The sequence below is a fragment of the Mytilus galloprovincialis genome, chromosome 7, assembly GCF_965363235.1.
Source record: "Mytilus galloprovincialis chromosome 7, xbMytGall1.hap1.1, whole genome shotgun sequence".
In the NCBI taxonomy this organism is placed as follows: Eukaryota; Metazoa; Mollusca; class Bivalvia; order Mytilida; family Mytilidae; genus Mytilus; species Mytilus galloprovincialis.
The window spans coordinates 5,328,841-5,340,964 of record NC_134844.1 but is presented as its reverse complement, the minus strand read 5'-3'; the positions used below and the strand labels follow the sequence as shown (position 1 = coordinate 5,340,964).

The 12,124-nt window shown below is 31.9% G+C and overlaps 1 protein-coding gene across 1 annotated transcript in view; it reads left to right on the top strand.

The window, feature by feature from the left end:
* Positions 1–12,124, top strand: part of LOC143084102 (uncharacterized) — a 35,066-nt gene that overhangs the window by 2,658 nt on the left and 20,284 nt on the right. The window contains exons 3-11 of the mRNA XM_076260509.1: positions 575–637; positions 1,225–1,280; positions 2,064–2,208; positions 3,563–3,716; positions 4,153–4,198; positions 4,584–4,676; positions 6,147–6,241; positions 6,587–6,688; positions 11,193–11,357. Of these exons, the coding sequence (XP_076116624.1) occupies positions 575–637; positions 1,225–1,280; positions 2,064–2,208; positions 3,563–3,716; positions 4,153–4,198; positions 4,584–4,676; positions 6,147–6,241; positions 6,587–6,688; positions 11,193–11,357 (919 nt within the window). The remainder of the gene's footprint in view (positions 1–574; positions 638–1,224; positions 1,281–2,063; positions 2,209–3,562; positions 3,717–4,152; positions 4,199–4,583; positions 4,677–6,146; positions 6,242–6,586; positions 6,689–11,192; positions 11,358–12,124) is intronic.

Sequence of the window (12,124 nt, the reverse complement as noted above, 5' to 3'; positions counted from 1 at the left end):
AAGAGAAAGTCCCACATGAAATGAATTTGAAGGATCAGGATTATTTCTTTGTACTATGTGACTTTACCTATTTAAATATCATAGAGTCAAATGGACAATAAAGCAGAAGTGTGTTATGCAAATGTACAGGTGCTATGAAAGGGTAAGCAGATCTTACTCCACATGTGGCACCTGTTGTGTTGCTTATGTTAATACAAACCCAGTAATAAGTCTAATTTGGTTGGTCACATTAGTGAAAAGGTAACAGGATTGTAGTAACGACATAAGGAACAAATCTGATATCATCTGTGAAACGGATTTCCAGATCTTGAACAGTCAACCAACTTGTGATGGCACCTATAAAATTTACAAAGGAATGATTTCAACTTCACAATATATATATATATATTATAATTCGTCTAAATTTAGCCCAACTATGTTAAAAATTTTTGTTCATCCCTCAGCGTGATTCAATCATTTTCTGAAGAAATTATTCACTATAGCTTCTTTTGACTAATGTCTTCAAAAAGTGAAATCTTTTGATATATATTTTGTATAAAAACCCTTAACTGAAGTTTGTATATATATTTTTCAGTCGTTTCATAGAAGGCAAGGGCATCAATGTTAATACCACTGATGCTTGGGATAATACTCCTTTGTAAGTTTAACAGATTTTAAAATACCAGTGTTTACTTATGTGAAATAAATTTGCCTGGTTATCGACACAATTTTGATAAAAAAATAAAGAGTTTAAACAATTTCCCTGATTTCAAAATACTCCTTTGGAAGTACAACAGATTCTGTTTACCATTTTTAGTATATTATATGTACTTATTGGAATTGTCATGGAAATTGACAAGACTTTGGTAATTAAAAATTCGGCAATTGAACATAATGTAACATTCAAATTTCATTTGTATTTGGCTATGGTCAACCTTTATATTTAATATAACTAATATTCTGTTTTCTGCTGTCATCAAGATATACATATACCAATATAAGTACTATGAAAGTTTGAAGATTTTCAAATACAATCAAGTTTTCCTTCAACTGTTTCAAAAGAAATAAAATTTATTAATTAATTTCCATGAAAAGTCAGCTAGAACTTTTATTGGCAAAATCACTTGGTTAAACATACAAAGTAAAGAATGACTTCATATAAAGTTTTTCTAAAAAATAAACAGGGAATGAATTAGTTGAATGTTATAATACATCCTGGTGAAAATCTTTACCATTATTTTATAGGTACTTGGCTTGTTTGTGTGGACATCTGAATGCTGTCAAATATCTGCTACAGAATGGTAATTATGATGGCTGTTTTGTATGATTACATATGTGAGGGGGAGGACCTTTTTGGGATGTCGGGATCCTATGTTTTTAAGCTCAGGATTTCAGGATTGATCCTTTCGGGATCTGGGAATTAATTTTTACGAATTTCGGGATGTGAGGATTTTAAATTTCTTTAAATTCGGGACATCTTTATTTCATATTTTTAGCCCCCAATTTCGGGATCAGGACCCCTCCAACCTCCAACACCCCCCTCCCCTCATTTGTCATAAGTTTTAAAAACAGGGGAGATAACTCTCAGGAGGCAATCAAAACCAGACATTGATGATAACAACAACATGCTAGGGTCAAAAGAAAACAACCAAAACACAAAACAGTCCAAACACTACACAGAAAACTAAAGATTGGCCTAACAAGAACCAGAAATACAAAATACAACAACGAAAATAAAAGCAAATCAATCCCAAACTAGGTAAGCTGTTCTTTATCCACTACTGGTATCTGTTGGGTTTACTACTCATCAGGAGACAGTTTAGTCATTAACATATATATATTTCACCATTGCAACAAGTTTGTTACGATATTATTGATTTTGAGACATTTAAAAAATTTCAATTTTTAAAGCATGAGGCTTGCCAAGCTTTTTCAATAATTAAAATTTAACTGATGAGAGTGCAGAAAAATCGTTATACATGAGTTATATTATATGTTTATTATTCTCCATTCTGTAGACCTTATTCAGACCCCCTGAAATGGAATTTGTTTTAATTTTTTTTTTTATATATATATTTTCACAGGAGCAAGATATGACACTAACAGTGTAGATAGTCAGAGATGTTTTTTGTCTTCTTTAACTAATGACATCAGACAAGTTTTAAAGCAGTATGAATGTTCCTTAATTGTGGAAAGTACAGATCTTAAATATGTGGAGTATTTACAACAGTAAGACTTTAATTGATATTCTACTTACTTAACACAGCATAACAAAATATGTTTAAACTAGCACAGCAAAATAATGGAAATAGCTGTGGTATTACAGACAATAATTTATCATGCATGATTTATTCGTGGTAGAACAAAAACATAGATTAAATGCTATCTCAGTTTATTAACCCTTTCAACGCTACACAAAAAAATAGAAAAATGGCTGCTGCTGCTGCATTTTTTTTTAGTACATTCATTAGAACAGTATTTTCCTTTTCAGACTGCCGTATCTTTTTTATTATATGAGATACAGAGAAAGTTATTGCATGAAAAATGCTCAGGAGAGCATGAACTGTAATGTTAGGCAATTATTTTACTGAAATTTTTATCAGGTTACCTGCGTTTTCAGGTAATTAACAGGTAAAAGGTGTAATTTATTACATTTGTGTTGAATTTTGAATAAAAACTACTTTTAGTCTTCATTTATTTTGTTGTTTTATCTGCCATATTGTAAAGAAGACACCAGGTGCCCAATTCCGTAGCGTATTGTACCATACATAATGTTTTATGTAATCGTGGCACAAATAAATAGCTCTGTCCTAAAAAATTTCAGTCAACCTCCGTTTTCCCCCCTTTTTCTACGTCTCGTAATGATCGATCAAATCATATTTCCCACACGAATTTTATGTAATAAACACATTGAGATAACAAGAAACCTTTTAACTAATCCTCGTTGTAAGTTTCGCCAAGGAAATGCTGAAATTTTTCCATATTTACAGCTTCGTTTCCGATTTCCGCCATTTGCATTTGTCAAAATATTTGTTTTTTATTTTCCTTCTATTTTCCTTCTACTGCATGATTTTACTATAAAAATTGTCGGGATTTCAAGCGCAAATGAGACCTTGCATATCCTAGATTCAAACGAGGAAAAATTAGAGAGAACCCGAATGAAAACCGAATGGTTTAAGAGTCCTTATGAAAAATCCTTTTTCATCGCGGCATATGCCGCGAATAGCAGTGGCGAACGGCGTACGTCATCGCGGCATATGCCGTGTATAGCGTTGAAAGGGTTAATAACAGGTAAAATGGCACAATTTCCACTTTTTCCAAACATTAAACATCTTTTACTTGAATCAATTGTTTGAAGGGATCTCCGTGGCTTCTTCCACTTATAGAAACTGACTGCCGCAAAATAGCAAAATAGGTGTTGAAAGTGGCTTTAAACACCAATCAATCAATCAATCAGTAAATCAATTGTTCTTAGCAATGTAGAAAATCTAGTCATAATAGTTTTAGCTTAGAATTTTCTCAACAGACCAGTGTCCTAAAATAAACTTTAAATGTTTAGTAACTTTTTGGTTTAATATTTCAGGTTATATGAGAGACAACCAGGATATGACATTGAACTTGAAATCCAAGGTCAACTATTTTTAGCACATCGTTGTATTTTGTCTGTGAGATGTAGATTCTTTGCAGAATTGTTTCAGCATAATACTAATGGCAGGATTGCATTAACTAAAAAATGTGTAAGTTAAAATATGCAAGGTCCTGAAGGAAAGATACACCTCAAAACTTAGATAACAACTTATATTTATATAGAAATAAGAAGACTTGGTATGAGTGCCAATGAGACAACTCTGCATCCAAGTCACAATGTGTAAAAATTTAACAATTATAGGTTTCTTTAAAACTTTAAAAAAAAATCTATGAAACTGCTTTTGAAAGATTTGAGCCAAACTTTATATAACTGTTCCTTACAATATCCTGTTCAAAACATCTATCTCAGGTGTTGGTTCATCGAAACAATGGCTTATATTGCTACAGATAGAACATATGCTCTGCAGTTTTTGGTTTATATCTAAAAAAAAATGTAAGAGATTGAAAAAATCATTGTGTCCTTGAGTCTAATTGGCAATCATAGTACCACTTTTCCCTATTTATTTTAAAACATTTATGTTACAGATATGTGCTGATGTTTTTGGACCAATTCTTCATTTTATTTATACAGGTAAGGATGCTCACATTAATAAACACGACTGTTAGTTTTATTTGTATCCATGTCTGGCAGAGTCTTTAAATAATATTTATATACTATGTAAATAAAATTGTAGATTTATTATGTTTTACTGGCCAACTTTAGCAGACTTTTAATAGCTCTATCATAAAAGAAATTTATATATAACATTAACACTACCAATTTTACTGCACTAGTTGTGCATTTTTCACAATTTCTTCCCTCAGGGACGCTTGAAGCCAAAATTTTTAGAAAGTTCAAATTCTAATACAAATGTGGAAGAGATGATAAAACCAAAAAGGACCAAAAATGAAAACCAAACTGGAACCAGGAATCAGAGGATTGCATTATGCCTTATAATCTGTTTATTTTATAACAGGTAGATTGGATATTGAAAAAAGACAAAGGAATAAGACAATAGCTTTAGCTAAGTTCTTACAGTTTAACAATTTAGCTGAAATCTTAGAAAGAGGTAAGAGTTAGGGCTAATTTCCCTAGTATTGTTTCACTTAAAGAAGGTCAAAATCTGAAATTTGTCAAATCAATTTAGAATAAGTTTATTAAAGAATCTTTACAATATTCTTATTTTTAACCATTTTTAACCAGATTTTTGTGACAAAAATGTTGGTTATTGATTTGGGGATTTACGGCGGGCGGTCGGGCAGTCGGGCGGGCGGCAATCAAATGTTGTCTGTGCATTAACTCATGATCCGTTCAACCAAGGCTTTTAAAATTTTAATATGTTGTTACTGACAACTAAATGAAGGTCAAGTTCAATAATGGCGATTTTGACTTTTACCGTTCAGGAGTTATGGTTCTTGAAAGATTGAAAAATGGAGTTTCCAGTCGTGTCCGTGCATTTATTCATGAACTGTTCTACCAAAGCTTCCCAAATTTTAATATGTTGTTACTTATGACAAAATAGAGGTCAAGTTCAATAATGACGATTTTGACTTTTACCGTTCAGGAGTTATGGTTCTTGAAAGATTGAAAAATGGTGTTTCCAGTCGTGTCCGTGCATTTTCTCATGAACCATTCAACCAAAGCATTTGAAATTTTTATATGTTGTTACTGATGACAAAATAGAGGTCAAGTTCAATAATGACGATTTTGACTTTTACCGTTCAGGAGTTATGGTTCTTGAAAGATCTTAAAATGGTGTTTCCATTCACGTGGTTGCATTTACTCATGAACCATTCAATCTAAGCTTTTCAAATTTTAATATGTTGATACTGATGACAAAATGGAGGTCAAATTTGATATTGATGATTTTCACTTTCACCATTCATCAGTAATGGTTCTTGTGATATTGCAAGGACACAAATAAATGTTAATAAATCCGGTTTGCTGTCGTTGTGACAAACATGATTTGGTAAAAAAAATCTACAGAATGAGTGTTGCGTTTCTAAAGCCAGACATTATAGATAGAGATAATTGTAAGCAGCAAGAATGTTCAGTAAAACAAGATCTACAAACTCATCACCATTACCAAAACACAATTTTGTCATGAATCCATCTGTGTGTCCTTTGTTTAATATGCACATAGACCAAGGTGAGCGACATAGGCTCTTTAGAGCCTCTAGTTTTATCAAAATATGAGATATTTCCATAAAAATAAAAATGTTTTTAAGCTCTTCATAACCAGAACCAGTAAATTTACACCTGAGAAACAATAAGTAGCTTAACTTCTAAAAGAATTTTGGTTTGTAGTTAAGAATGCTTGGGACGTCGGGATCCTATGTTTTTAGGCTCAGGATTTCAGGATTGATCCTTTCGGGATCCGAGAATTCATTAAATTCGGGACCTCTTGATTTCATGTTTTTAAGCCCCGGATTTCGGGATCAGGACCCCTCCAACCTCCAACACCCCTTTTCTTTAATGGTAAAGAGATCAATTTCATGTTCATTATTATTTATTGTAACAAACATTTAATATTTTCCAGACAAAAGTTTACTTTCAATACAACATCAGCAACTTTTGAAAGACTTAAAGAAAGATTTTGGTTGCTTAGTAAAATCAGCAGTATCGCCATCTGTAGTAAGTAGTAGTCACTAATGTAAAGATTAATTAATGATGGATAGTTTATAACTTTTATAGCTGTCGTTAGCATATAGCATACTATAAGGAAATAAAAGAACTGTAAATTCAGAAATTATTGCATGCATTTATTAATGCAATTTCTGAGGAATTAAAAAAAAATGAGTTTTTTTTACGATTTCTGGAAAATCTGAAGATTGATGTATGTATCAGAGTGTGAGTACTTATTATAGCGATACTTAACTAGTCCCAAGGGTATTTTTACAATTAAAAGAATGGAAGTAAACAATGAGCAAAACCCAAGGGAAAAAAATATGAAACAAGTATTGTTTTTTTCTTTTGCAGGCAGCTCCTCATGGTGAGAATGAAGCTTGTCGTTTGGATGTTAAGAAAACATACCCAGATATTATATTTGAAGTTCAAGGTCACTCATTTAAGTGTCATAAGGTCAGTATATAAACCAGACCCAGGGAGAGGATCTGAGATTTCAGTTTTAAATCTATTTAAAAAAAATTCTGCACAGTTTGGCAAGAATGAGTTATTTGCCTCATGTTGCATCAATCCTCTATAGTCAGTGAGCATTCCATTACCATTTTATATCTCATTCTTAAATGCTGGACTAGACTTGGCAGGGATATCTTATTGGAGGGCCTTGATAAAAAAATTGTTTCATTACGATTCAACAAAAACCATCCCTGCCAGTAGGTTTTTATTTGACTGCATAAAAGATTTGAATAAAGTTATCTCTATCAGTAGATGTGACAAAAGCCATTCATGAATTAAAGAAATGAATACTTTCAAAAGCAGATATGTTTGGTTTTTTTTAGGTATAAATTTTTCAAACTTAAGGTTAGAATAATCAATCCTTTTTATACCCAACACAAAGACTTTGCAGAGGGTATAATGGGCCATCTAGTCATCTGCATGCCATCCCAACACCTTAACCTTTTCCTGATCCTTCACAAATTTAGGTGAAGGTTTTCACTGATCAAAACCATGAAAAATCTGAAATTGTGAACTATTTTATATGGAGGAGAAAGGGTAAATAAATTCCATATTAATTCTTGTCTTCGAGATAATGTCTTCAGTTCTTTTTGGCTCCATTTAGCCCAGTCAATCTAGCATAAATCTGCCCCTAACCTTAAAGTAATTGAAAATTTTTATACGACCGCAAAATTTGAAAAAATTTTCGTCGTATATTGCTATCACGTTGGCGTCGTTGGCGTCGTCATCGTCGTCGTCCGAATACTTTTAGTTTTCGCACTCTAACTTTAGTAAAAGTGAATGGAAATCTATGAAATTTTAACACAAGGTTTATGACCACAAAAGGACGGTTGGTATTGATTTTGGGAGTTTTGGTCCCAACATTTTAGGAATTAGGGGCCAAAAAGGGCCCAAATAAGCATTTTCTTGGTTTTCGCACTATAACTTTAGTTTAAGTTAATAGAAATCTATGAAATTTTGACACAAGGTTTATGACCACAAAAGAACGGTTGGGATTGATTTTGGGAGTTTTGGTTTCAACAGTTTAGGAATTAGGGGCCAAAAAAGGGCCCAAATAAGCATTATTCTTGGTTTTCCCACAATAACTTTAGTTTAAGTAAATAGAAATCAATGAAATTTAAACACAATGTTAATGACTACAAAAGGAAGGTTGGTATTGATTTTGGGAGTTTAGGTCCCAACAGTTTAGGAATTAGGGGCCAAAAAGGGACCAAAATAAGCATTTTTCTGGGTTTTCGCACCATAACGTTAGTATAAGTAAATAGAAATCTATGAAATTTAAACACAAGGTTTATGACCATAAAAGGAAGTTGGTATTGATTTTGGGAGTTTTGGTCCTAACAGAATAAGGGGCCCAAAGGGTCCAAAATTAAACTTTGTTTGATTTCATCAAAATTGAATAATTGGGGTTCTTTGATATGCCGAATCTAACTGTCATGACTGTGTATGTAGATTCTTAACTTTTGGTCCCGTTTTCAAATTGGTCTACATTAAGGTCCAAAGGGTCCAAAATTAAACTTAGTTTGATATTGACAAAAAATGAATCAATTAGGTTCTTTGATATGCTGAATCTAAAAATGTACTTAGATTCTTGATTATTGGCCCAGTTTTCAAGTTGGTCAAAATCGGGGTCCAAAATTAAACTTTGTTTGATTTCATCAAAAATTGAATAAATGGGGTTCTTTGATATACCAAATCTAACTGTGTATGTAGATTCTTCATTTTTGGTCCTGTTTTCAAATTGGTCTACACTAAAGTCCAAAGGGTCCAAAATTAAACTTAGTCTGATTTTAACAAAAATTGAATTCTTGGGGTTCTTTGATATGCTGAATCCAAAAATGTACTTAGATTTTTTATTATGGGCCCAGTTTTCAAGTTGGTCCAAATCAGGATCTAAAACTATTATATTAAGTATTGTGCAATAGCAAGTCTTTTCAATTGCACAGTATTGCGCAATGGCAAGAAATATCTAATTGCACAATATTGTGAAATAGCAAATTTTTTTTTAATTAGAGTTATCTTTCTTTGTCCAGAATAGTAAGCAAGAAATATCTAATTGCAAAATATTGTGCAATAGCAAGATTTTTTTTTAATTGGAGTTATCTTTCTTTGTCCAGAATCAACTTAAATCTTTGTTATATGCAATATACAATGTATATTCACTTTTTAATACCAACTGATAAATTAAAATAATCTTTACCATTCAGTGATAACAAGCAGTTTTTTTACATCTTAATATTTTATGATGTATTTAAATGAGTAGTTATTGTTGCAAACTCCATTAGAAATTTTAATTGAGATTAGTTTTGGAATAAGGGAAAGGGGGATGTGATTAAAAAAATTGGGGTTCAATTTTTCTCATTTGAAATTTCATAAATAAAAAAGAAAATTTCTTCAAACATTTTTTTGAGAGGATTAATATTCAACAGCATAGTGAATTGCTCTAAGAGAAAACAAAAATTTTAAGTTCATTAGAACACATTCATTCTGTGTCAGAAACCTATGATGTGTCAACTATTTAATCACAATCCAAATTTAGAGCTGAATCCAGCTTGAATGTTGTGTCCATACTTGCCCCAACCGTTCAGGGTTCAACCCCTGCGGTCGTATAAAGCTACGCCCTGCGGAGCATCTGGTTAAGTTTTAATCTTTAGCATTATAACCCAAATATACACAGAAAAAAGTTCCACAAAATATAACTTTAGGAAGACTAAATAATCACGATTTTAAAATTCCTATGGAGATTTGCATTGAAATGGGAGATAACTCTGCAAAAAAGGCAGAAATATCAATAAAAATTGATAAAAAATTATAACTTTACTGCTTCTATGATTCTTGATATTTTAGCTATCTTTAGAGTATAACTAACACCTTTTAAGGTGTTTTCCTATCTTTTATCAAACTACAACATAAATTTCATAATTCATTAGTTGACCATATCTTAAATTTTTCAACATGTCAAGGTAAAAAATCTCAAATTGAATAAAACCAATTAAGCATATATTGTTCTTTTTGTGGTTGAAAGTTGCTTTAAACAAGGCAAGTGCTGAAAAAATATAATTTACAGATATAAACAATACCAAATTTTCACATAATTTTCCAAATGCTCACAAAGCCACAAATTTGCAATTTCTAATGAAAGATAAATTTGAATATACCCACAACACCTCCCTTTTGTACATTTCATGAACAGAAGAGGATAGCTGCATACGAACCCCATCAATGTATCATGCTTTACATGAATTTAAAGAAAATCAACCAAAAACTGACAAAAAAAGGGCTCATTTGTACACAGTTATCTTCCCTTTCCATTGTTAATTTCCCTAGAAAATGCTGAATTTGAGTTTTCCTCAAGTTAGATTTTAGGGGACTTTTCCTGTGTATATTTGGGGCTTAATGCTATAGATTATAACTAAAACATTTTCCGTTGCAATTAGTTTGAGGTTAATCCTTAGTTTGACTGGACTACTTGTATCATTTTTATGAAGGTTTCTACTCACGAAAATTTTAATGAGTTTAATAAATGGAAAAGTTTCTGATTCATTGCTGAAAACTACATGTTTTTAATACAATCAATATAATATATTTATGTGTTTCAGATATTTTATATTACATATGTCATGTATGTGTTGGAACTCTAATCATAAAAGTATAGATGGTGTGCAAGACTCAATAATCCCCTTATTATTTGGTGATTGAATTGAGTTATCTTTATCAATAGATATGAAAATTGCCAATCATTGATAAAAAAAATCTAGACCTTCAAAAGCAAATATGTTTTTGCATTTTTATGCCCCACCTACGATAGTAGAGGGGCATTATGTTTTCTGGTCTGTGCATCCGTTCGTTCGTCCATTCATTTGTTCGTTCGTCCGTCCGTCTGTCCCGCTTCAGGTTAAAGTTTTTGGTCAAGATAGTTTTTAAAGAAGCTGAAATCCAATCAACTTGAAACTGAATACACATCTTCGTTATGGTATGATCTTTCTAATTTTAATGCCAAATTAGATTTTTTACCCAATTTCATGGTCCATTGAACATGAAAAATTATAGTGCAAGTGGGGCATCTGTGTACTTTGGACACATTCTTGTTTAGGTTTAAAATCAGCAAACTTTTTGTTAGAATGATAAATCATCATTATACCCCACACAAAGATGATGCAGAGAGTATAGATTATATGTATTTGTCTTAATACAACCATATATAAAGGGGGGGGGGGGGGTGTCAGAGGGGTCTGGTCCCAAAATCCCAGACTTAAAAACATGAAATCCCAAGGTCCCAAATTTAAAGAAATTTAAACCCCGACATTACGAAATTCAAAAAAAAAGAATTCCCTGATCCAGAAAGGATAAATCCCGAAAACCCAAGCTGAAAAACACCCTATCCCGACATTCCGAAAAAGGTCCTGACCCTCATATATGTTGCAAGTAATATATTTTTGTATTTCAGATATTTTTCTATGGGAGAAGTGAATTTTTCCGAGAAATGCTGATTGATAAAGAGGATGAGCAGCCACCAGTCTATGGGGATTATCTCCCTTCCATTAAATTAGACAATATTACAGCAAATGTATTTGTACAGATTATTTCCTTTTTGTATACCGAGGAATATGAGGTAGAATGAAAGACAGTCTGTGATTTCATTTTATTGTCATGATAAATGTGTAAACTGTTATGGATTGTTGTGATACTTGGACAGAAGCAATCTTTGAGACAAAGAAATAACATCTGAAGAAAAAGTTTTTAATTTCTGTATTTTGCTCATAAATTGACTCTCTTTTGAGTCAACTTTACACTTTTACACTGACAGCATATTTTTTAATTTCACTATCATTACTGAAGTTTTTGGACTTTGATCCTTTTTTCGACTATTGTACCACAAATACACACTGTCCTGCCTATTAAATAATAGGAACAAATACAAAAGCTCAAATACACTTTATAATATATTCATGTTCTTGTTACACAAATCTTTACTGTACACAAAATTGAATTTGTAATTTACACAGTGGTGGGGGACATTTAACTACAACCTAGCAACCTTGTTGACACTGCAACCATGTTGCATATTAGTACACATTCCTTCAATTAAATACCATAAGTAGTATTAATTACCAATTTTTTAAAAGTTTAAAATGTTCTATCATTATCGGAAATTTAAAAATTACATGTAAAGAATCAAGAATAAAAGTGATACATTTCGTTGTCTCATAAGTATAGGGAGATGGGGTATAATTGTCTGTGAACCAAAATTATCTTACAAAGACCAAAAAACAAGTATTTGACCAACCACTCAGATCACTGCAAGGTCTTCAATAATAAGCAAGACGCACTCTTCACAGCTGACAATTAAATGCCCACAAGTTGAAAAAAAATAGTAAG